This window comes from Desarmillaria tabescens, assembly GCF_030435595.1.
Source record: "Desarmillaria tabescens strain CCBAS 213 chromosome Unknown EV420scaffold_35, whole genome shotgun sequence".
Lineage (NCBI taxonomy): Eukaryota > Fungi > Basidiomycota > Agaricomycetes > Agaricales > Physalacriaceae > Desarmillaria > Desarmillaria tabescens.
Genome location: NW_026848334.1, coordinates 18,921 through 43,365, shown reverse-complemented (window position 1 = coordinate 43,365; position 24,445 = coordinate 18,921). Strand labels below are relative to the sequence as shown.

The window sequence follows — 24,445 nt, the reverse complement described above, 5'->3', positions numbered from 1 at the left end:
CTGAGCCGGAAGCAACACGATATATTGAAGAAGAAAGATTGCCGGAGACTCTTCTCGAGAATGGGTCGGGTTTCCATGGTTTTCGTCCAATTGGAGTGAGTCGTTTTCCCATTTTCGTAATCAGCCTCTCTGATAGAAATTGCTACTAGTGAGGAGACATTAAAGGGCTCGTTAGTGGTTCAATTCGACAACATATTTTCGGCTATGGGTGTTATACATCGGCTGATGCACCCAGACGTGTTGCCTGATGTAGAAGGCAGCCATGTCAACTTTAAAGGAGCGCATCAGCTCAGATATCTTGTTGTTCAGTGACGAAGGAAGCGATTAATATGATTGTATCGTTCTTCCTTTGTTTGCGCAGAAAATCCGAAGCCGTCACATCCGACGTGGAGTAACATGAATACGACGCCACGATGATTTCAATCTTATACCCATTTTTCAGTCGCGGTGTGTGAAGGCTTGCACCGTAAAACATGTGGCGTTTGTCGATGTACGAACAGTTCAGTGTAATGCAACATTTCTTAAGTTCGTTTGAATCATCTTCACTAGGAAACAATCTTCGCTTCATGATAATTTCTTCAGGACCTCAGCCAGCCACTTACGCCAAAACGCTTCATATGAAACAATGTCCTCGACTGGATAGATACAAATCGGACATTCTTGTGTCTACCGGGCTTACAGCTCATGAAAGTAATACCAGTCGCATCATTCATTCTCAGTCCCCCTACTCGCCTTCCACGTTTCGGGACCCTTCACCGTTTCCATGAGTTCTTCAAGAACCAAAAATGAAAAGCGAAGACCTACCACCCTGTTGTTCAACCTCTGATACTTGACCCGCCGTGCAAACCACTCCTTCGCCGTCTGGCCAGTCTCGAAGTTCTTCCCAGGAGTATTGTGGACTGTGTCTGCGATGAGAGGACTGTCCTCAACTAACGCACGAAGGATGACCGAGTTGCCTGGTCTGGTGAAGAAGACTAGAGACCATCTGTCGAGATGAGACTGAGCGCCTGGAGGTGGCCTTGAAACGGATGAGGTACGAACGAAGATGAAGGAGCGTCAGGCTTACAGAACTCGATGCAGATTTGAGCGGAGGATACCTCCGCTGAATAACGACAGTGCATCACCGACATTGCAGATCGCATGCCCGGGGATCGGCTGGAACACCAATACTGAGCAAACATGATGACATAAAGAGAGCTCATAAGATCACCTTGACATACTGCCACTCTGTATAGCACGGTGGGAGGACCTGTAAACCTCCGAGTCTGTTATGTAAAAAAGTCAAGGAACCGAAGTCCGTATGGGCCCCGATCGCCACTCGGTCAGGAGCGTATCTAGGGGGGTTCTGAGTCGTTCGCGCTTCGCTTCCGCTGTGCTCGTTCTTGGGGTGAAGCTTGCTCAAGGTTCCTTTCGGTAACCCAAGTGTGTCATTGAAGATTCCCAGGATGGTATCGTTTACTTTCGCCGACTTGGTGACGAATGGGATGATGGTGGTTTCCATTCTCTCGTTTACCGTGGACGGGTAGGTGCGGTGGACAGCGTTCGGGTAGGCAAGCGCGTCGTCTTTGGAGACGTTGATGAATTCCATGGTGCCTTCCTGTCCCGATGCGTCTACAGCGCTACTTCCTGCGGCTTTGTATCTGATAGGACAAGATAAGTCGAATGAGACTATCCAGAAAGAATTAACTGACCCGAAGGATCTGCCTTCGTCACCTTGTTCGTATTTCATCTTCTCCTCGAGAGGCAGATTTCATCGTTTCCTCTCCCATCTCGAACATGCGGTTAGCGTCTTCTTCGGCACCGTGGTTCTTCAGGCTGCTCTTATCAGAAATATGATATGAGCAGGCTTCGGGAAGAGACGTACTACCAGAAACCGAGCTTTCGAGCGGCTTCCCAGAGCCTTTCTATCTCATTTGTATTGCCCTCCTTGAGGAGCTGGTAGTCAATAATGAGGAGAGGATGAGTCGGGACAGTCGTCTGGGAACGGGGGAGATAGCATGGTTAGATGGGAAGAGAGGAGCCGTGAGTCTTAAAAGGCAGTCATAGGTGCTCCTTTCCCATGATGTAGTGGTCACAAGTCTATCCGAACTAAGACCATAAGCCGAAACGATTATTCGACACTGAATGGAGAACAGAATTATCCTTTCGCCTTAAAGTCTATTGGCAGCCGTGAGAGGACAGTAAGTATATAGGTCGGAGAGTGGACGACATTGACTATATTGACTGTCCAATGCGAAGGGGTGGATTTAAGAGGTTGTGTTAGTTTTAGTTGGATAGGGTTGGACAATGAATCATTTCAAGGACTCTGCCGTGAATTATTACATTCCTTGTCGAAGTATACGAAAACGGTCTCGCGCTTGACGTGTCTCAGGAGGAAGGCCAAGGAAGGTATCCAGCACAGAAAGAACCGAAGAGAGCATTGAATGCGTTAAGATCCCTTGAAGAATGGATTGGCCTCCGGTTAAGAATCGACAAAGTCCAAAGCAAGTTCAATACTCAACACCCGCGTCGCAACGGAGCGCGATGATGGTTAGGTTCGGATGGTAATTGAACTCCGCCCAAAATAGATGTCATCAGGCAAGCATGCCGCAGTTGTCGGTGTGCGGGCGGCACCGGCATTTCGGGAGAAAACGGAAGTGGGCTTGGATCTCGATTTCATGATTAGACCGTGCGAAGGTCTAGGCTAACGCTCTTTCATTTTCATTTCTTTCTCTGCGTTCTACTATTTATTCCAAGTGGGCACTGAGCAATTATGGTGCTAGCTTCTAAGGAATTGCAAATCTGAGGATTGCTGTGTGGTGTCAAGCCATCTTTTCCTTCGTCGTGTGTTTCTCTCCTTACACAGTGTAAATTCCAGGATGTCCCAGTGCTCGGGTGCAGGTGTCGATTCCGAAACTTCACAATCCTTTGCTTACACACAGTATACCGCAGCGTACTTATCTGATACCGCACCTGACAACACTGAGCAGGGCCGAATTAGAACCAAAAGGATACAGATTAACGTCTAGCGAAGAATCAAAGGGCGTGTTAGCGATTTCTTCTCCCTAGGAGATTTCGCGTCTGATGCTGGTTTAGTCAACGTCATTGATGATTTCTTCATTGCGCTTTCAAGTTTCGATCGAAGGTCTCTTATTGGCCCTGCCTATTGTTGGTGCTACAAAAGTTCGTCCGGTCAGCGGTTGCTCTACTTTGTAGGTACTAATAGCCTCCTCCATAGCGCATGGAAGTTTGTTCTGCCTCAAGGTCTATTCTCTCCGTTTTTTTGCTCACCTTGCTTCAGCGACCTTTAGACCGACTACGGATTTGTGTCATCCCAGAGGGGATCACAACGTGCTTGCTATTCAGATGCCCAGTTTCATACGCGTCACCGGTGCGCGTATAACTTTAATTCATGAGGATGCTCTCTGAGCAAAGCCTTCGTGGGCTTGGGAGATTTCACAAATCTTCATATCACCTCTGGGGACGCTGGTGGAGAGCTCGACTAAGTTGCGGTAAATTTCTTGGAACTAGCATTGTCTGAATGTCAGGCAACCTTATCGGAGGTCTAGCTTCTCTTCTACTCTCGAGAGGCTCAAGCAGGTATTTATATCGACGGTGAGTAGTGATTAGGTCTATGCAAACACTTGTATCTCATTATTTGGTAGAACATTATGGCGGCCGACGGGTTTTCCTTCAGGGCGTGTAATCCCACTGGGAAGACTCAGGGCATGTCTCAGTCTTCCATATGAGTATTAGCGGCTAATGCCGAAACAGATGAATCGCCAACCATTATCATTCCCTCCTGTCTAGCGGATCTGCAAGCTTCATTATCATTGACTGTTGTTGACTGCCCGTGTTATTCGTTCGTATTCAGTACCTGCTTTACTGTCTACTTCAAGTCCTCACAGTGAGTTCACTCCACAACATCCTTTCGGTGCTTACTGAGATGTCGAACAGATGATCTACTGCGCTGGACTTGCGTTATGGCGTTCATGAGAACAGAGGGATATCATGACCAATGACCAATGCTTTTTCACGTAGCGATCCGCGAATCTCGCATGGGCGTATGGCCTTGAGTTACAAATGATTTCATTTTCGGCGTCGACGGGCACCTTGTGGGTTCTTTGATCTCTGTCTATTTCCTCAGGCCCATGAATGTAGTCCGGTGCTACGTTATATAGACCCTGCACCCGAACCGCTTTAATGTGCTCTACGAATAGGGATGACTCCAATTCTGACTTGATCCCAACGAAAGATCGTAGGAGAGTGCGCAGTGGCCGGGCGCCCTATCGCTGTTAACTAGCATTTCGCTCCTACTGTCAACTTTGCAGGGGCCTTCTCCGTAGTCTGGATCCTGAGGGCCGAAAGGTCGTGTGATAGGACGTCTTGATGCGGGCCCTTCCAATTGCGTTGTACCTTTGACGTTCGACAAGGGTATTTGTGGCCATGGATGTTACCTTTGCTGGACTAATTGATCACTAGACAGCCCTGATTGTTCCCCGCTTGAAGCTTGAAGCTTGTTTGAATTCCAAGAGCTACCTCGTCAGTATCCGAGCAGGCCTAGATTCGAGGTGCGAGCTGGCATGACTTCCCACTCAGAATTTGATTGGTAGGTACCTTGATGGTCCCGGCGTTGGGCACTGTTTTGACGACCTTTCCTCAGCATCTGATCTTGTCATACATGGCAGGATTCCCATTACCTCGGGATGAGATACCCTCACTATAGACCTGCCAAAGCTTCTGTGGTGTATAGCGTTCGGGAGTGGTTGACAGTCCTGAGATCTGCACACGGCCGAACGGAATTCGGACCAAGGTCCCCTGCTTCCTGAGGTGGATTCGGCTATCGTCGAACTGTTCTCTTGGTCACTTCCCGACGCCCCAAACGTGTACTCGTCATTGTGTAGTACCATCCGTGAGTATACACCCTGCAGAGTCGTTTTATTTCTCACATCCTCAACGTAGTTATACGCTGCGTGCATCATATCTAAGTTCTATCTCAGACTATCTTAGCTACAACCTCAGTCGGCGGCTAGACAATCTTTCATCTGCTTTCCAGGTCTGAATTTCTTATCTGTTATTTATGGTACTATATTTTCGGAACGGCATGCCGTGTCCCTGGTACGTGACCACAATCTCATTCAAAATCTAGGCCTTCCTGATGAGTCTCACAGGCGCGCGCTTAATTGCCTCGTGTACGGACCGAGGACCCACAAGGGTCACTGAAGCACGACATTTCGCACTTTCCCACCATCTAACACTATCGGCTCAATACCGTTGTAAGTATTGTCTTCCATTTATATCTGCGATTTCCACCGATCTCGTTTTTTTGGGTAGTCGATGACCGAGACGGCTCCTCTGTATGCATCCGGGCAGTTTGATGCTGTCGATCAAGAAGGAGAATACTTGAATGTCGGTGATATCAGTCTGCATGAGACCGATTATATGGAAACCTCTCTAACCAGCGATGACGAAGACGAGGATGACGAGAATGAGAATGAGAATGAGGAAGATGAAGATGAAGACGTGGGATTCCAGGCAGCCTTAGCGGCGTCTACGTTGGAGATGGAGAACACTCGTAAACAAGAGGAGCTGGAACTTCAGCAAGCCATTGAGGCGTCGAATGATGTAGATCAGGATGTGAAGTTGACGCTGGATACTGAACGAGCGATAGAGATGTCTCTGGAACAAGAGAGAACCTTGGAAGAGATGCGAAAAGCGCAAGAGGAGGACTTCCTTGGTCACTTTGCTGCAGAGTCATCCTCGATTCTGTCTTTCGATCGGCCGAGCTACACCTCATCGGTGTCAACCTTATTGACTGGTGGTACTGGATCGCAGTCACGACATCATCCATTCCTTTCACCCCCTGCGTCTGTCATTAGCAACCGCAACGCTAGCGTTTCTTCGGCTTCCAGGTACAATTCTCGAGAAGCGAACATCCCTGTGCCTATAGGTAGTGATTCGAGCGCTACGGTCACAGACATTGACATCAGCGCCTATCCACCACCAAATTTATCTCCCACTGCTTCTACGAATTGGGAGCTGATGGCTGAGAAGGGTGATCCAGTATCTGTCTCTGTACCTGGTCAGACATCCTCCTCCAGTCCAGCTACTTCCAAGCGCGAGAGGGAATATAAAATTCCTCTACCGAATTCTCTTCCGTCGAACATTGGTCCTGACTCTCTTAACACAGAAGACGACGCTCCATTCCCAGAAGTTCAGGATGGGCACCCTACCCCGCCAAAGCCGCAGCACGAACGTTTATTTTCATCCTCGAGACTTTCAAACAATACCGATACAGGTTGTGGGAGGTACAGATCCGATAACTATACCTGTGAAGCTAGAAGATAAGCTTGGACAAGCTCCGTACCTGCAGCACAAAGCGACATTTCCGCTCTCCTTCCCCGGACTCTTATATTTCTCCATCCAGTCCTACAGCGACTTTGAAGGACGACGTCCCCTTCCCAGAGGTGGAGAAGAGTACGGCAAAATCTCGTACCTCATATAAGCCGACCCATGAGTGCGTTTTTTCTACTGCGAAGTGCACATATGACTTATGTCTCCAGCTCGACAGCGTCGAATATCTCTGTTCAAAGTGCTTCTACAGAGCAGACATCCGTACATGGGGATACGCGTTCTCAACGTTCCGATGATACCTCTGCCAGCTTATTTATGCGCCTGGCTGTTCCACCATCGGAAATGGCTCCACCTTCGCCATCGAGACAATATTTCATTGCGAGCGATATCTTAGCTGGCATTGAACCACGCATGTCTCTTCAGACATTCAGGACGATGACACGACCTCTATTCTCCGACCAATGCTTATGCATCAGTTGCGGGACCGACTTTGTATGGAAATTATATCTTTCTTCGATCCGTGTTTGATAGACCCCTTCAGGTACACGATTTTCAGCAAAGTGTCCAAGCAATGCCAATTACCGTCCGATCCGCTATTCATGGAAATCTCACATGTTGCTGTGAGAAATGCGGCGTTGAATTTTGTCACGGGTGCCGTCGTCCACGGAATTGGTGCGAAAAGCCTGATGGCTGCGTACCTCGGATCGCTACTGCGATTTTTCGGCTACTGAGTCTCATTGACATTGAGCTCCTCAGGATTGGGGGTCCTGAACGTCTCAACGAACTGTTCGCAAATAGCGGAAAGCGACAAATGGTAGCCAATGCGTTATCTATGATGGTAACTTACCTGAACAATTCGATGCATGCGCGGCATTACTATCTCCCTCACCTCATCAATCTGTCGCTCCTTCCTGTGATCTTCGAATACCTCCTTGAACGTCCTCCCAAACTGTGGATAGAGACAGGGGCAACTGAAAATCTCTACCGTCAGATGCTTGCATTTCTCACGATATGTCTCGATGTGGGGAGTGGAGAAATTCTCCTTCAACAACGAGGTCGAATTATCCGGCATAGTGGCTTGTACGCAATGATGCAAGACATGGGAGGGATCACATGGGACCATTCAGCACCGGTTAGATCATTTGCCGATGTTGTTGAAGAAATCTATACGAGTGATTTCATGAAGGAAGCAGAGGAATATATCTCTAGGTCTCGATACCTTTTCGACCATCTTAGCGAACGTGTGAATCATCTCAAACACCTATTCGAGGGAGTTGATAGGTTGCGTACCATAGACGATGGTGGGAAATCCGTTATGGCTCGACGCTCCAACATCGATGTAATAATGTAGTGGGTATGAGAAGCTTATGCTCTGGGAAACATTCCTGATTGCATTTTTTTTGTGAACGTCGGGTTCAGGTGTCAACGAGACGTCGGATGGCGTTCGTTACTCCATTCGTCAAATTCGTAACACGCTCACTCCGCCTGAAAAGAAATTACGGTGGCAGCCTTCATGGGGTAATTTGAACACGGAGCACATACTGGAATAGCAAGAACCTCAGTGCCGCTCTCGGTGCCGTTTATCGAGGAGATGTGGGGGCAGCAAATTTCGCCTTGGAAATCTAGCTCAATGATATACTCCGGAATCGGACATTTGTGAATGGAAGAACCGTGCTTGACTACGGTGTGGATCGTCTCGCGATTGTGAAGTCCTACGCTACCTAAAGCTGATTATCAGCCAGTATCAGCCCTTCGTTTCAGGGCGACGTCAGATGGATTGATGATCGAAACCGAAGGGCGCACCCTCCTCCCACACATTCGTTCGGCCTCACGTTTCCATCCTACGGAGTCCTTCTAATCATTTCAGACGTCCTTTGGCTCTGTCACTTCGGAAGAGCTTCACTGTTTTGAGCGTGAGAGGGATGGCTATGTTCCTGACTCCTAATTGGTTGTGATATTGCTGTCGCGGATACTTTTCCGAAGTTGAGATGTGGCAGGCTAAACGTATACTTCAGTTAATGAAAACAGTTTTGGACAAGAATGTTTGCTCAAAGTTTAAAGTTTCAAGTTTAGATCCTGTAAATTTGTTCCAACTTATTAGGATCGTTGGTAGGGCGAAGGACGCCTATGAGAGGTCCGGTCTTTTCGTACTCCCGATGATCTCATTGACCTCCCGTTAATCAGCGTCAAAACACTATTTTCTGGTACAAGGGACCCGAGCATAATGTGTAACATTACCCCTACGCGCTCAAACCTGGGAGTGATCTCCGGAAAACATGAAACGTACGCTTTTACTGGATCATAAAAGTGTTTTAGCTTGACTATATAAATAACATAGACAAAAAGACTGGTAGTTCCCGGAGTCCGTCACTCGGGAGATAATCATCTGTCAGATAGTACCTCTCGACTTGAGAACTCCTAACTGTTTATCTCATTCCTGAGGCACGAATACGTTGATAGTGCCACGCACACGATTTATAATCCTTCTAATACGGAATGAATATCAGTATACACCCCCTCCTTCCCAGCAACGAGGACAAGGTTTAGTGTTTCGTAGATCACAACTACTATTTTTGAAATTACACATGTGCTAGCGGTGCGGCAAGTATACGCCAAGCTTACTCATGTGGAGACTCGGAAATTAAGTCCGCTCCATCGGCAGTCAGGCAAGAGCGGTGGCAGATTTGTTTCTTGACCGCCAAGGTTCAAATATTCTTTTGTAACACTAGAGAGTGCATGTACGACCGATGCCGGGGGTGTCAATTATGGCATTCCTGAGCCTGTCGTGGTACGAATTAGTATGGGAGCATCATCGTGTAACGTATGCGACTACTAGAATGTGGCGCAGAAGTAGCGTTAACCCCGGAAGTGTTACGCGTAAGAGACAAGCCGTACATCAATAGTAGAAAAAGGGATCACGGGAACGGTTCAAACGTTAAAATGCAAGCCGAGAGCTAGTAGAATTGTGGAGCTGGAAGGCTGATCGGTGAGGTAGACGACGACCAACGCCGTAGATAAACGGTATCCTAGGAACTCCCGAAACCATCGCTATAGAGATTACTAGGGAACAATGTAAAGGATGAGAATGCGACGTTCCTCACTTAGAAGAAACCGAATAGGTCGAGTTATCGAGTCGATTCCGGACTCGGGAATTTCCAGCGGTCCTTGAGGGTTTGTTCCTTTCGTGCCCTAGTGCCGGAAATGAATAGATCATCCATCAAAGGAAAGGATAAATGAGAGACGCGATTTACGGCATCCTACCGTTACGATCTCACGACTTCTTCGAACTCGTCATGTCTTTAGGTCAGATGAAGGGATTCGGATAGTTTTCGAAATATAGATCCCAGGACCCACATATGGAAAAGGTACCAGAAGTGACGCTCATCTTATCTCAGGCTCGAGTGCAGAAATGCAATTGTACAATTACGAAGGTACAATTATACACGTACAGGCCATCTATGAGAGGTCCTATTATAAGTGGAATAAATATGTGATAGGAGCGGAAAGCTGTAACACAAGCAATATAAAGCAATTACGACGGCGATGGACTGTATTTGAATGGGAGCTGTGAAGCAATGATTAAGAACATGCATGACGCGCGCAGTGTGGAGTAGGACTTCTGATGACGAAGTGGCCCCAAAGTGGCTCGTAAGCGGCAAGAAAAGAGAAGATAAGAAGGAATAACGCACAGAATCCTGGTTCCCCTTCCTTTACCCGAAAGGACACCCTGGGGCGTGGGCGCCTCTCCACCCACAATGGCAACATTGAGGCTCGCTGGCACCGCGACCCTTCGGGCCCGACGTAGTCAACGCTGGGCGCACAGATGAAGAGCGATGTCCGGAATGATCGCAGACCACGACGGAGGATGATGATGAGGTGCACATAGATGTGTGTGTGTGAGGGTGAATGCAATGTTGATTTAGATACGAGTTCCGGAGCTTGACTGGGGAAAAGTCATTGGCAACATGCCCACCTTTATACCAATGTCAGTGGCGCCCAGTTTTTTTCAAAAGATTCAGCTGACCGACAATATATCGGGAAGGATAGTTAGAGATGCCGGGTTAACAAGTAGGACGAATCGGTAGATCAAGCCTGATTCGTTACTAGACCTTTCTAGGAGTGTCCCATCACACGAGGCCGGTGAACAGTTTGCAGTTTGATTCGTCTCCACCCTCCGAATCGAGCCGTGTATCCGACGATATATGAAATTCGTCCGAAAATAGCATGGACGAGGTACAAGATTTGACTGGCTGTCCCGGACGTAATAATAACGAAAATAGACAGACAAGTAGGTCCTTATTCACGCCCAGAACCTGAATATCGTCCAATCATAACTTACTTAAGGAATACTACAGTATTGTCGTACACTCTGCGCAGCATCCTGCCCGGTAGCAGAGGAGAAACTACGCTTCCAAGTCCATTGATAGACCCAAGATAGACCGGTCGTAGTAAATTATTGCACTGTTCACGGCTCCGGAGAAACATACTGCCGTATCCTGCCGTATCGTAGTATGAGGCATGCGTGTCAGGAGTTTCCGGTTGGCTAGATTTCCTTGACTTCAGGAATTATGTCTCTCAGCCTGATCTAGCTAAAGATAGACAAGTAAGAAGAACAACGACGTCGGAAGAATGAAGAAGACTATAGGTATCGAGCTGGATGCAATTGGAAAACCAAACAGGTGGTCGTGTTATCTCACGTGATTGGTGCACTGCCACGTGGCTACACCTTTCCTCCTTGTTCAATCCTCGTTTCGTGTCCAGAATTCGCACAGATTTTTTCCTCCAATCCAATGCGCATCATCCGATTAACGCTGTTCACGATGTTAGCGCATCACAGAGAATTCCTTACATGATTTGGTATATCATCTCCGAGAGAACGCCATTGGAACACCAGGACATTCTTTGAATTTGATCAAAGCATGACTACGGATTACAGATCAGCCTGACAAGTCGATAGATAACCTAATTAATCTTCAAGTTATGCTGGCGTCGTATACCATTCGACCACAAGCTCTGTCCGGAAGAACTCGAAACCAATGCTGATTTTGTTATCTTGAACTTGCATATTGACAGCGCTGACGCAGATTTCAATTTGCAATAGGACATTTTGGACTGAATTATTTTCACAGCTTTCCAGAAATTTTCTTCTGTTGTGTTCGTCTGGAATCAGGATACACCTCTGCTCGCGTTTCCAGGTCATCTTACAGGGGCGTGCGACGTCCCTTTGACTGATCGCAGTGGGCAGATAACGGCCTTACTGATCAAGAACACAAGGTTCGTCAGGTGGACATTTGCGGCGCTGCGAGGCCTGCATTTTGGTTGGAATTTGTACTACCCGGAGTAGAGCTCAGACCATCATGACCTAGGGTCTCTTCCGCTCAGTCCTTCGATGTAGTCGTCTGAACGCACCACCCTACCGCAGTCAACTCAATTTTCCACTTTTACGGAATCCAGCGTCTTCTATTTCGTAATATCCAAGCCAGTTAACTTAACCTCGCAGCAAAGGATTTTCCAAACTTCACCATCTGCGTGTTTTTGCGTCACAATGACGTGTTTCGGGGGAAAGTAACCTTTACTTGCGTGGACAGGCTTTCGCTCTTTACAAGTTACCATCTGATTTATTTGGTACAGTATATCCGCTATTACGCAAAATGAAGACTGAAGTAGGCGAAAGTTAATAAATTGGCACAATGCCAGTGGTAATGGTCTTTTTTATCTGTAATTTTTATCCTAGTATCATTCACGAAATGGTAATTATCAAGTAAGTGCCTCCAAATTTCAGCAATGTCTTCCACCTAGCTAAACTCCTCCCTACACATAGTCCGTTGTGAAGTAACGCGACACTTATCACCCAATCCTAGATGAGAGAAATACCCGGTAGGCTGGCGAACACAAGCTTTCGGACTAATAGTTGCATCCAACGCTTGACTAATGACTCTGGTAGACTAGGAATTTGCGTGACGAGTCCGGTAAGGATAACGTTTAATAAGAAGGCGAGACTTTTTACTATCCGCTTAAGACAGAACTTCGGAGTTTCCCGGGATCCGGAGTGACCCATCCTGGAGGTCTTCTAGGACTATCGATGGTCCGCGAGTAATGAACGCTGCCATCTGATTAATCACCTCCTTCATTTCACTGCGGCTTGCCTATCCTTTCCAAAGCGTCGACAATAATCGACAACAAGATTTTTTATATTGGCGTGGCACGTCGGGACTGGCCTCGACTCGTCGCCACATGTATGTCGCGGCTTTCGCTGTTGTCACTAGCCTTGTTCTATCTCCAAGTAAGTCAGCCCATCCCTTGATACACAGACCTGGGCCTCGGTGCCTTGGCAATCCCGGAGAGTTGATTCCCTCCTTGAACGCAACAAGCGTACCTATGCTTCTTCACTGCCTCATCACTGCCAAATTTAGCTGTAAGAGCTAATGAAAATCTTCGGCCTTGTACGGCCAGGGTTTCTGCAGGATCGTTTAAACAGCGACTGCAATGGGTGGTTGTCTGATCCGCCCCTGGAAATGGTCCTTTCGCAATAGCGATTACACTTTTACGGATCTAGACTCTAAGTCGGTCTTGCGCCTCTTGGTTTAAACTATCATCATCGTCTCGGGCATTTTTTGCAAAAAATCCATGCAGAATGCCTCTTAAAGATTCTTAAACAAGGTCAGAACAAAATTTGTACACTTGTCGCGAATTAACAAGGAAAATGCCTTAGTACATGTGCGGATATCGACCGAAAGCTCTATCAAAAGGAACCAAGAGCAATTTATAGTAACGGCACAGCGCTCCGCCGGAATCAATAAGGGACTTTGAAACTGTTGAATATCCCTGCAATGAGGGTGGGCGCAAGTTTCCCGAATTCGCATTGTAGTCTATAATCGAGAGGCGTATGCCACGCTCGTTTTCTTCCCTTTCTTTGCAAGAATTAACTGATCCCGCTGGCATTGAAAAATTCAGTAGATTGAATGTAAGTACTCCGGGTGAAGACTTTGGAAAGGATATAGCGGCACTCCGCTAGTGGATGAAAGCAGTGATCAAGACTGGAGATCCAGAGAGTCAAGGCCGAGGAGTAGTTAGCGATCACACGACCTGTTCGCATTCGTCCGACATCAATCCTGCAGGAACAACGTCAAGTTCAGCGGGGCGGAGTAAAAATTGCGACGGAGACGCGCCGGACAAGGAAGGGGGATTTGCGGTGGTGATGGGAGTATCGGATAAATCTAGCCAGACGCCGGGAGAAGGATACGCCTACCGGTGTCTACATGGTCTCTATAGATGGATCTGGATGCTGGATGGTTCGCATCTTCGTCTGCGGTAATCAAATGCAGCTACGCCTGATTGAGGCGGCAAGAAGCTGCACGCTAAAAATGTTTGAGATAGTTCGCAGTCTGAGTTCCCCTTGGAAACAGTACAGTGCGGTGAGCGTCAACCTACCTTTAGATGTCAGTTCGACGTCAGAAGAGAAAAAACTGGCTGTTTCTATCCTTTGAGCACGGCAAGAATTGTGGTATCTCGTGCACATCGACGGCCGATGGAAAAAGCAACCGATAAACGAAGGATTCCCTGAAGATGTCCGCGGGGGTGGGGGTTTGCTGCAAGGATGAAGTTTATTAATAATTTCAAGGTCATGGCGACAATGGGAGCTGAAAGATACCTCTGAATGGGGAGAAATATATGTCATGAACACGATGAGATCGATGTGAGATTTTTTTGGCTTGAAAATTAGGGGAAATACACTGAGAAGAGCATTCGTATAATGGCGACAGAGCATGTGTTCCCGTCCTCGGGGCGGGAAGATCTGCTAGCAATAATAAAAGGACGGTTGAAGACTGTTAGCGTATCAATACCTACATCAAGCAGGTCACATGAAATTACGACAGTAGGGCCTAGCGGTAGATGTTGTATTAACCACGCACTGGAAAGCCGAATCCCAGACTACGATGCTTTAACGCGGCTTCATCAGTACGGCGTACTCTAGAGAACATGAAGTAAGCATGACATCGAGAAGAAAGCAACATCGCACCATAACCATGAACCAATCAGTAGGCACGCCAGATCCATTTTATTTGAAGTGGGCCATGCCTCGTGTGAATCAAGCGAGACGTCACGTATGGCCTGATGCTATAAGTATGGCATGCCACTATGTAAAGGAAATAATAGTAATCAACTATGGTACCGATAGCTGGGAGATGATTTACCGTATTTGATTATGAAAGGCAACTGATTGCCCTGAGTACGTCTCCGAACGACTTCATCAGCAAAGCGAGCTGACGTGGCTTGGCAACCCCACATCGAGACCGGAAAACCCGCCACGCCGGTACGAATGTATTATGTGATGCAAGAACTACCGTGGTCGGTAAAGGTATGTGAATGGGAATGACCAGTGTCAGCTGTAAGGAGGGTCACGAGTATCAGAGAACTGCATCATGGTCGATGGGACCGCTTCTAGCGACGCCTTACGGGCCGACAGATGGAACCGGGCCGGTTTGTATCCACTTAACTTCAACTCGATAGTCAAGTTCTGCATGCTTGGCATCATCAAACCATTCTCCTTGTGTTCCTTGCAATATTATGGCCAAACACTCTATTTTGGAAATTTGACTCTAGGGATCACGGTGCTGAAAGTCCAGCGGTACCTTGTATAATCTTGCAACAGCGGTTAATACTTGGAAAGTCTGTTATTGGGAGAGCTTCGAAGTCTCCAGAACGTACTTTGATCCTTTCACACCTCACGATCCACTAAGTAAAACATGAGAAACTGGCCAATCTTCTCAAAGTCTTATAAATCACTGTGTACCCATCACGTACCTTGTACCCCTCTACATGATACCATGCCACCGTTCACAATCTTGGGAGATTTCACCGTCGATTACTATAAACATCTATGTTCTTGATCGGACTAGTACTTCAGAAGTTATTGAATACTTCGGCGCACGGAATTTGATCGAAACTTGATGAAGAACGTCTGCGTGACTCGCTCTGAATTCTATTATCTTAATTCTCCGACGCTTCTGTTTCTCGTACTGGTTTTTCATTCTGTGATGGATACGCTGGATTCTCCAATGACGGCCTCTCGGAAATGAACCTTAACCCAACGTTTTCGGCCGATGAGAGGAGGGGTACACCGCAGGCTTGCATGTCGACGGTGACATCACACGTACCGCCGGGGCACTCAGAGTACATAATACTGTGGTGGTCATCGCCGCTACAGTCGGCCTCGGGCTCAGTATGTGGCGGCCCCTTCCCCAAGGCATTCTCTTGACGTCTCGCAGATGTGGCGTTTCTCTCTGCTTTCACGTCGTTGAACTGTACTTTTTTGAATCCTTCTCATCTTACCCCGAATCAACCTTGTAAGCGCTGATTACTCTTTACGTGTACCCATACCGCTCATACCGGCTGTATTTCATCCAGCATATAGGACCGAACCATCCGGTATGAAGGCGCTTGGGAAGGGCTTAGGTGGCAGATTACCCACATCTATTCTTCGCAGTACAACTGTTGAGGGTCATACAACCTGACCCTGGAAGAGGAGAATCGCAGCACGTCTTCTGCACAGTGACAGAATATGTTTACCGCCCGAACCCGAGCTCATGTGGCGTCGAGTTCATTATGTCAAACATCTTCTTGTCACAAAACACCTCGGCTAACAGAACGATCATTATATTCTTGAACATCATCCACTCGTCGATTCGGTGTCTTTTCACGCACTCCAATGCCAGGCCAAACCGAACCAGGTAGATTCTGTTATGCATTAGAACTTGAAATCGTACCGGTACCTAAAACCTAGAATCACAATGACGCAGGACGCTGGTATTAAATCGTCCTTTCTCCTTAACTAGACACTTCGAGTTCCGAGGAAAGTCGAAAGGGGAAAGTATATTCGTTCACTTGAAGTTTCCCTGAAGGTTTTTGCCTTTGATTTAAAATTATCATGGCTGTGCTGGCTGGAATCTCAATCCCGAAACATCTCGATCGAGAGAGAATGAATAGGTAACCAGCTCCCACGACTACCTAGTACGCGATCTCTTCTAGGGGCGCTCATTACGCAAGGATCACTTGGATGACAACAAGGCCGCGCCACCGAGTGAAAAAATGAGATGAGGAAAAATAGACGTGTAGCCTCATTGACACGGTGGAGTGACGCTTTGAGAAACAAAGGGAGGTTTAACGGCCGCCTTAATTTCAGTAGTCCGTGAACCTATACAGATAGAGACCTACATCATTCCGACACCAAGGCCGGGTGCTGAGGGGAAGTAGGGCGCTATATGAGAGCGTCAATGAAAGCGCGGCAGCCCAGCCTAGCCCAGCCAAGCGTGAAATAGCTTTGATCCAAAATGCCCCGGTGAATAAGTATTTCAGTGCAGAACACCGACATATAAATAACCCGAACACTCGTCATGTTCATACACTGTGGCATTTCAGTGACACAAGGAAAAAGGACTGCGCCCGATGCTAGTGAAAGGGTAACAGGTCCTGACCCGCAACCCGCGAACCTCCGATGACAGATGAACCCACGGTCCAAGGACCCTGTAGTAGTATTCAAGGAGATCATGAAAAAAAAACGGCATAGGTACTGGAGGAGATCGAGTCGCAGCCGCGATCGTTCGAGGGATGTGTGAAAGAAGAACGGCGAAGGACGCCCACTTGCTCCTACATTTCGGCATCGAGATGTTGCCGATAGACGTGAGTAGCGGGTCGATTGCTGATTAGTAGGGCACCTGCACAGGAAGATTAAGATGACAAGCATCTTCGGCTAGCCGCAAGACCGTTGTAGGGCCCTGAATACAGAAAATTGACTAAGACAACCGGTACTGGAGTAACGAGATGTGCATTATCGCCGGTGACATATGACGCCTTGATACCCGCATGAAGTCTAGTCCGTAGTCCGGGAAATTAAGGAAACAATGATATAGCCTTTAAAAGGTTAGAGTCTTAGAGAGTGAATACGCTTATTTATGGTCTCACATGTCGCCGCTGGAGTGACGTTGAACAGTCTCTTGATGAGATGTCAAGTAGAAGGACATCTTCGCGGCGGCCCATATATAGTAGAGAAAAGCTGATTCTCGAGCCAATATAGGCCGAAAGAATCGGCAAGGTAGGTAGGTACTAGGGTAGGTAGGATTACACGGAAAGCATTGCGATCTTGTGGTATAGGAATGAATTGTTCATGTAAGGAGATGTAGGAGAAAACCTGAGTGGGCAAACGAACTGAAAAACAGACGCGGTCAAAGACTCGAAGTCACGGAGGAAAAGAAAGATAACGTAATCATCCTGTTCGCGGTTGTGGCGTGTGAACGTGATATTCGGCGATCACAACCGTTCCATGTTACTACCATGGACCAGCCTTTATTCTCGGACAAGAAGAATTCTGCGTGGTCGCGTGGAGCGTGGCTGCGTGGTCGTCAGCGTGGTGACACATCATAGGTACGATCAAATGTCCATAGAACATGACCTCGACACGTCCATTCCCGTCTGTTGCCACCTTCACGGGATCATCTTCTGAATATGTAGCCTGATGTATACTCCAGATTAGTGCAACCGACACTCCTGAAGAATTTTAGCATCATTAATAGCATTTCTGTTGAATCAAACGATTTCTTGAATGTCTCAATGGTATGAAAAGGTCACAAAGGTCGTTTGTTAAGCGAAAATTGGTGAGATACACGAAGTGGGGTTACCTCTCACTGAAGACACAATGAGAAGAAGGTACTCTGTATGTGATGACTCCCAAACAACCCCACGAAAACAAGCTGATCCGACGTTATTGTACTGTGTTAATAGTTTTAACATATAGATACATGAAGTTCAACACACTATGTAAGAGCACATAAAGACTCACGTGGTCTATGTGTGCGGCCTGCGTGTTGGTGCCTGCATGGCTTGTGTGGCTGCGTGGTTTGTCAGCGTGGTGGAACGTGGTAAGCCTGCGTGGTCGCGTGGCGGCGTGGCGGCGTGGTACGCTGGCGTGATCGGTTGCGTGATCGGGGCAAATATTCACATAAGAAATAGCCGTCAGTAAGTTAGTCTTTATGACCAGCTGAGTCGGTACTCAAACCATTGACACACTAAATCCATGCTAAATCGTCGCAAAATTGATGGTCATAATATGGGACCATCCGTGGTTTAATATCTTTAAACAGCTAGAGTGAGATAGCATCTGAGTTGTGGACATTTAACCTTTTCGTATTTACATTTAAGATGTAGTGGCATATATAGATCATAGATTCGGAGCCCTGAACACTAATGGGCTAAATTTGAGCTTGGAAACATTTTTAAGCAAAGGTCTGTTTGTTACAGACAATTCAACAATGAATAAGAAATAGATACAAGGATATGTTTAGCGAAGCATTCCTAGTGTCGCACAGTATATATGTAGTCTCAAGGTGAGTTCAACTAAGGACTTGCGTGGTCCGCGTGGTACCACGCAGGTGACGACGCAAAATTTCTAGTGCCCTTTATTCTCTCAAATGTTCCTTTGCTTTTCTAATACCTGAACTGTAAAAATTGCGAGCTTCATGCAGACGACCCACTTGTGGTCTCTCTAGATGATGAGGCCGGTACTGAAGTCAACCCAATGCAAACACAGAGAACCCGCCTCTCAATTTATTTTTATGATCAAAACTGTGCTAGTGGGCGGCCGTATGCCAGCTGGAGCAGTCCTCTGTGATGTCTTCAAAAAATGTATCCATTTTCTTTCCGGATAGGTATCTGACGCACAAAAAAGGATACCAGTAGACTGCTGAAGTGAAGAGTTGGAATCGATGTATACCAATCCTCCTCATTGCCAGGTTTATTAGCAAAATAGGTATCATCTTACTGAGTCAGGTGGGAAACTCTGAGCTTCGCCTATATTGCGGGGGATCCCGACGGGGCGTCAGGAGACACCCTATTCGCGTTCGTCACGTGTGAAGAAAATGTCAGATGTTCGTGAACATAAGTACATTAATTTCGAGCTAATGCACGATAGATTGCTGTGCCCCTTATTTCATTGCAAGTGGAAACCAGCCCTTGAAAAAAATACTGATAAACATAAATCAGGCGGGCTTGTTACTTCATACTCTCTATCGTTCGTTCCTAGTCCCCCTACTTACCTTCCAACCTAAACAGAGAAAAGATAGTATGCACCGCTCTGTTATTTATCCTTTTAATACTCGATCAGATGAGAGGGAAGGATGACCGAGTTTTCTAGTCTGTAGAGGGATGGCGGCGGCTGGGTCGTTTGCCGTTAGAAAATGAGAGGTCCAGGAATGAGGGTAAAGAGATTCGGGCCACTAAAATAAGATAGCTCGTTTTGATTACCTGAACGAAGAACACTGATTGGACATTAAAAAGGGAATCCTGTTATCTTTCACCGCTTGAAGAAGGAGGGAGGGAGATGTTCCCCGTGAACCGTGCTTATTAGCTTACATCAAATGGGACGTATGGTAGATATTCGATTATTTCTGTTTAACGGAGAGTTCCATGGTGCTGTTGGGAGGATAAAAGAACATTTTAGGTTTAGTCTTTTCGCCCAAGGGTAGTGAGTGGTACGTCGTTTTTCATGTTCGACTTTATCATAGGGGCAAAAACGCGAAAGAAGTTTTCCCACATTCCCCAGTTTGTCGTGAGTAGAATTGCGATTTCCTAAAATGACGGAATACTAGAGATGACGGTACGCATCGGGAGCAGCATGTGTGGAAGGAAGCACCGGTGATCTTCATCGTTGAACGTTGTTGCAGCCCGAAGGTGCTGCTCTGAATTCTTCGAGCTCATAACCCTCCGAAGATGTATTACCACTTCCTGTTGACTAGTGACGCTTGCTCTTCGATATACAGCGGTTGATCAACGCTCGCAAATAACGAGTACTGCTACCGTAGCACCAATTCAAAGGCCATCTACACATTTGGGTGCTCTTCTGGGCTGAAGAGTGGACGCTAAGTGGAGTTAAATTATGGTGGGTTTGTCTAGGAACGATCCTTGAATAAAGAACGCGACTTCAAGTCCGTGTAGAGCGAAGAATATCCCTTGTTTACTGCATTTTCATCTCTGCTGTTTCTTGTCTTCAATACGCATGCTTCAATGCCGATTTGTTTCTCAGCTCTAACGAGAGACCAATGGGTCCGATGGAAGCTATAATTCCACAGACAGTTTAGGGATTGTTGACAAGCGTTGTTCTCTCGCAATAAATCAGCGCTGAGACGAGACGAGCTTAGAGGATGCTGACCATAGAAAAACAGCTGACGAAGGAATACATTCGGAGCTCGACGGTCTAACCATGATATATATGAAATAGAGACGTCAACAGGCCGAGAGACACGATTGAATGGCAAAGTCAGTCCATAACAACAAAGTGTCGACAACATGTCTATAAACATTATTTGCAATGTGCGATAGCTACAAGATCTCGAAAATGCTACACAAAGAAAGTAGGGTAGTACGTGTCAAAAAAACAACGTCGAAGGGGGGGGGATACAATGTGCAATGCGAAAGCGACGACGATACAGACAGATATAAGTAACAGAATAAAAATGGCTGCTCAATCGGGAGTGAAATAAATGCGGTATGTATTTGCAAGACGGAAGAAAAAGAAGCACGAGAAATCCGAGCTTTATGTCAGGCATATTATATGCGAAGTGAAGAATGAATGTAATGCGAGATGTTCCGAGATTGATAAAGTGCAGAGGGTCAATGAGGAATGATATATGGTATGCGGTGAATATTGATTCGTGAGTTTGATTCCTAGAATAAATTTGGTGAGAGCCGAAAAATCTGCAGATGATGTCGATGCGAGTTCAAGAGTATCTTTTGAGATATGTGCCGTTACCGGTCGAGTTTGCTATAAGATAAGAGCGATGATGATAGCGATGGAATGATATTGCCGAAGAAAATGAGCCGATGGAGATGGAGCTTAAGCGAATAAGGTTCAGTAGCCGTAGTATGCGCGCTGCAATGAAATGCGTCAGTTATCGAAGAGCGACATGTGAAAGCAGCGTACCATTCGATCACTAAGTGTAAGGTATAGATTAGTTTGACATTCATGGAAATAAAGCGGGGCGACTCACAATAACCAGATAACTTTTGAGCCGGTTTTGCACCCACGCAAGGTGACAATATGGCCTCTAATGCACTCGTAAAGAAGCGCTCGCTGGTCCTTGTCGGCCTTTACATATCTAATTAATACATCGAGTCTAGAAGGATAACAGCGGACATACCGTGGGCAAGACACTGGCGATCAACTGACTTCCAGTCACCGACAGTGCCAGGTCGACGATCATTGCGCGACGGGCGCTATACAAAATGAACATGAACGCCTGCGGCTGACAGAGAAGAAGAAACAAGCCCATACCCTTTCGCAGGTTCGCACATCCTCTTGACCACCTTGTCGAGCGTGTCTTTACCACCTTCCTTCAAAGCCTTAGTCACCGATTTATGCCCTTGTTCATTAGTTGCGTATTCAAGAAGACCTGATACCAGGTGGTCGAGTGTTAGTTGACGATGCTTGTCAGACCCGTGCTCTAAGACTGAAAGGATCGTCAGAAACGGCGTCAATAAAGGGCGGACTAGAACGAACTATGTTGAATGCAATAAGAACCCCACTGGCTTTTTGCAACCTCGCTGAAAACAGAAGGGCCCTGGTTCAGCAGCTCGTCGACGATGCCGTCCTTGGCAGAGTCTTCGAGGTTTTCAAAAGCGTGCTGCGAAATAGTGCCCCGAGTTAGAGAAAGACATTCAGTTCGATGGTGAAGTCATACCTGAACAACGAGGGATCCAGTTTCGTGGCATGCGAGCGCAGCCCATTTCCCTTTGAGTGACTTGTTGACGCTGTAACGGCGATCAAATACACCGCCAGCAGACAGTGGTGGACTAGATACGTACAAAGCAAAGATCGGTGGCGCCGGAGGAGTCCACGAGAGCTCCATGATCTACGGGCGGTTGTTAGGGATAAGACAATGTATTGGGAGACGATCTCGTACCTTACTCCAGACGTGACTTGCATGTTTATTCACTAGCGTTTGAGCGGGATCCCCAAGAAGTAATTCGGAAACGATTGCGAGGCGAATGTCTTCTTCGCAGTCGAGCGCTTTTTGAAGGACATGGCAACCATAGCAGTTGGTTGCAAGCTCGACGATTCGACCCCTTCAAGAGGAAATAAATTAGTGACATAGATAATAAATAACGAGTGGCCGTCTTACCTCATACATCCGACAATTTTTCTTCTTTCCTCAGCCGTCGAGGCGGCTTCAAGGCAACGTTGGACTGCCCAATTACCAAACCTGAGAAATAATTAGACGACATATCTGTAAGGATTTTCAGCAACCCACCTGTGAGCCATCATCTCAAAGCCTCGAGCACAAATTGCGTCCACGATCTTGGCGCGCTCATTCAAATCAGCAACTTTGAGTTTCTGCTGTAAGAAAATCGACGCTTGCTGATCTGATCCCTTGATGATCCGAGAAACAAAAGAGTGGTATGGTGGAGTAGACGACGGGTGAAGGAGTGACAGGAAGTTGATCGGCTGATAGAAAACGGATATATGCGCATCAGAATAAGTCAAATTTGAGTATTAAGCACCGTACCTCGTGAGATGATTGTCCTTGAGGCGACGACGGCGATGACTGCTGGTAAGAAAACGAAGAACGAAGTCCAGAGGAATGTTCCTCAATACCAACGCCTCCAGAATTGATGCCGAGAGCATTGACCATCGACTTTTCATCCGAGCGCATCCATTCAGCGGGTGCAGAGAAATGCTCCTGTGTAGGCTGAACAGTCGCCTGCGGTATGTGCCAATCGTTGGAACTAAGGTGGCCGCGATTCATACTAACATTGGTCGTCGTTTCCTGGCGATGGGATATCGGAGGCTGCGGGGAATTGAAGAGCTGTGAGGGAATTTGGTCCGAAGGCGAAGTTTGGTAGACGGAGTATGGTTGCTGAGGGACAATATTGCCAACGGCAGCTGCAGTATGAGGGTCGTAGGATTTTAAGTAGTAAGGCAAAGAGTGGAGTTGACTAGGAGCGTGTAGGTAAGGAATACCAGAAAGTGGCATCTGCGAAGAACTGAACGTCGGTGAATGAGATAAAGCGCCATTATCAGAGATGTGATGGATTCTGGTCGGCGAGCTGGGTTCGAATAGCAAAGAGGACTGAGAAATATACGAGCCAGAACGGGGGCCTGTAGCGAGCTCGTACGGAGATTGAAGCTGCTTGACGTCGAAAGATCTAGTCGGAGAGAGGTCGGTGGGAGTGAGAAGAGCAGAGGAAACCGACGCAGGGGAAAAATCTGGGGATCCTGGCGCCGACGTCTCGAAGTTGAGATTGAGGGCAGGCTTTTGCTGAACGAACGGGTCGGGTGAATTGAGATTCAGAGTACGAAGCAGCTGCTCGACGTGCTGCACATAGTCAGGTCAGCGAAATTGAGACAAGAGAAGAATGAAAATGCGTACAGAATCGTCAAAGTCGCCCGTCGGACTGTTCTTTTTTCGCCCATCACCGATAGCGCCGACCTCCTTCGTCGTCGTCGTCGTCCATCCACCGGGTGCAGGTCCAAAAACGTCCTCCCGGGTGATCATCGGCACCTGCTGGGAAGAAACCTGTATCGAGCGCAAGGGCTGCTGCTGAACTTCCTTCTCAGCAACCCTCGAGAACGAGTCTAGCGTCTTCGGCCACGTCGACTCTGACGGCTGAGGCTGGGGCGCCCAGATCGACATCGTAGGTGGTCCAGATGGTTGTCGAGGGCGAGCACCGTTCTGTGGTGGTGGACTATGGTCATGAACGGCGAGGAAAGGCTGGACGCTGTCGGTGGAGGGCATAAGGAAGGGAGGGGGAGATGGTGGTGGTAAGAAGTCAAGAGACGTCGCCGTCGTCCCTTTTTATAACCTCTGAAAGAAGCACCATCAAGATTCGCATTCCATTTACGGAAGCGCACTATCCTTTTTGGTCCATCATGCTGTCTTCCGGTTGCTCCGGCGAATTTTTCATCCAAAAGTGGATTTTACCTCAGAAATGTGAGAATACGGCGACATGGCGTGTTCAAAAGCTGTACTGTCGACCAGAAAAAAAAATATAAATAAAAATAAGACGCCTCAGCTTGAGCTACTGCGAAGCTAGTTGCCAAAGAAGATTCAACTTTCGAATTTGC

General features: G+C 47.2%; 5 protein-coding genes across 5 annotated transcripts; 2 read left to right on the top strand and 3 right to left on the bottom strand.

Moving 5' to 3' along the window:
* Positions 1–601: 601 nt before the first annotated feature.
* EV420DRAFT_735793 (uncharacterized protein) lies at positions 602–2,109 on the bottom strand. Its single transcript, XM_060483253.1, has 6 exons — positions 1,865–2,109; positions 1,692–1,820; positions 1,211–1,640; positions 1,067–1,155; positions 805–1,018; positions 602–750 (listed from the first exon to the last, which is right to left on the bottom strand). Exons 2-6 carry the CDS (start codon positions 1,727–1,729, stop codon positions 706–708), a joined length of 816 nt encoding a protein of 271 aa, XP_060327328.1. The 5' UTR covers positions 1,730–1,820; positions 1,865–2,109; the 3' UTR covers positions 602–705.
* Positions 2,110–5,090: 2,981 nt separating this feature from the next.
* On the top strand, positions 5,091–6,604 carry EV420DRAFT_735723 (uncharacterized protein). The gene is made up of 3 exons (XM_060483251.1): positions 5,091–5,255; positions 5,314–6,496; positions 6,543–6,604. Exon 2 carries the CDS (start codon positions 5,317–5,319, stop codon positions 6,325–6,327), a length of 1,011 nt encoding a protein of 336 aa, XP_060327327.1. The 5' UTR covers positions 5,091–5,255; positions 5,314–5,316; the 3' UTR covers positions 6,328–6,496; positions 6,543–6,604.
* On the top strand, positions 6,466–7,974 carry EV420DRAFT_735751 (uncharacterized protein). The gene is made up of 3 exons (XM_060483252.1): positions 6,466–6,496; positions 6,543–6,825; positions 6,890–7,974. The coding sequence occupies exons 2-3, from the start codon at positions 6,649–6,651 to the stop codon at positions 7,682–7,684; spliced, it is 972 nt and encodes a 323-aa protein (XP_060327326.1). The 5' UTR covers positions 6,466–6,496; positions 6,543–6,648; the 3' UTR covers positions 7,685–7,974.
* Positions 7,975–9,727: 1,753 nt separating this feature from the next.
* Positions 9,728–11,002, bottom strand: EV420DRAFT_1561840 (uncharacterized protein). Its single transcript, XM_060473877.1, has 3 exons — positions 10,678–11,002; positions 10,381–10,621; positions 9,728–10,318 (listed from the first exon to the last, which is right to left on the bottom strand). Exons 1-3 carry the CDS (start codon positions 10,816–10,818, stop codon positions 10,044–10,046), a joined length of 657 nt encoding a protein of 218 aa, XP_060327325.1. The 5' UTR covers positions 10,819–11,002; the 3' UTR covers positions 9,728–10,043.
* A 10,079-nt stretch (positions 11,003–21,081) lies between these two features.
* On the bottom strand, positions 21,082–24,207 carry EV420DRAFT_735596 (armadillo-type protein). The gene is made up of 13 exons (XM_060483250.1): positions 23,751–24,207; positions 22,887–23,696; positions 22,632–22,825; positions 22,503–22,583; positions 22,284–22,446; positions 22,186–22,232; positions 22,062–22,131; positions 21,881–22,004; positions 21,656–21,830; positions 21,522–21,597; positions 21,372–21,469; positions 21,305–21,314; positions 21,082–21,253 (listed from the first exon to the last, which is right to left on the bottom strand). Exons 1-13 carry the CDS (start codon positions 24,114–24,116, stop codon positions 21,233–21,235), a joined length of 2,235 nt encoding a protein of 744 aa, XP_060327324.1. The 5' UTR covers positions 24,117–24,207; the 3' UTR covers positions 21,082–21,232.
* Between the last annotated feature and the right edge of the window lie 238 nt (positions 24,208–24,445).

Coding starts and splice junctions, on each gene's coding strand:
- EV420DRAFT_735793 (XM_060483253.1), bottom strand. CDS start 1,729: ATGAAATACGAACAAGGTGACGAAGGCAGATCCTTCGG. Junction 1,641..1,691: donor GACGAAGGCAGATCCTTCGG/GTCAGTTAATTC, acceptor TTGTCCTATCAG/ATACAAAGCCGCAGGAAGTA. Junction 1,156..1,210: donor CAGAGTGGCAGTATGTCAAG/GTGATCTTATGA, acceptor TTGGTGTTCCAG/CCGATCCCCGGGCATGCGAT.
- EV420DRAFT_735723 (XM_060483251.1), top strand. CDS start 5,317: ATGACCGAGACGGCTCCTCTGTATGCATCCGGGCAGTTTGATGCTGTC.
- EV420DRAFT_735751 (XM_060483252.1), top strand. CDS start 6,649: ATGCGCCTGGCTGTTCCACCATCGGAAATGGCTCCACCTTCGCCATCG. Junction 6,826..6,889: donor TCAGTTGCGGGACCGACTTT/GTATGGAAATTA, acceptor CACGATTTTCAG/CAAAGTGTCCAAGCAATGCC.
- EV420DRAFT_1561840 (XM_060473877.1), bottom strand. CDS start 10,818: ATGTTTCTCCGGAGCCGTGAACAGTGCAATAATTTACTACGACCGGTC. Junction 10,622..10,677: donor ACGACAATACTGTAGTATTC/CTTAAGTAAGTT, acceptor ATAAGGACCTAC/TTGTCTGTCTATTTTCGTTA. Junction 10,319..10,380: donor TGTTAACCCGGCATCTCTAA/CTATCCTTCCCG, acceptor GGCGCCACTGAC/ATTGGTATAAAGGTGGGCAT.
- EV420DRAFT_735596 (XM_060483250.1), bottom strand. CDS start 24,116: ATGCCCTCCACCGACAGCGTCCAGCCTTTCCTCGCCGTTCATGACCAT. Junction 22,826..22,886: donor AAGGACAATCATCTCACGAG/GTACGGTGCTTA, acceptor GTTTTCTATCAG/CCGATCAACTTCCTGTCACT. Junction 22,584..22,631: donor TTTGAGATGATGGCTCACAG/GTGGGTTGCTGA, acceptor ATTATTTCTCAG/GTTTGGTAATTGGGCAGTCC.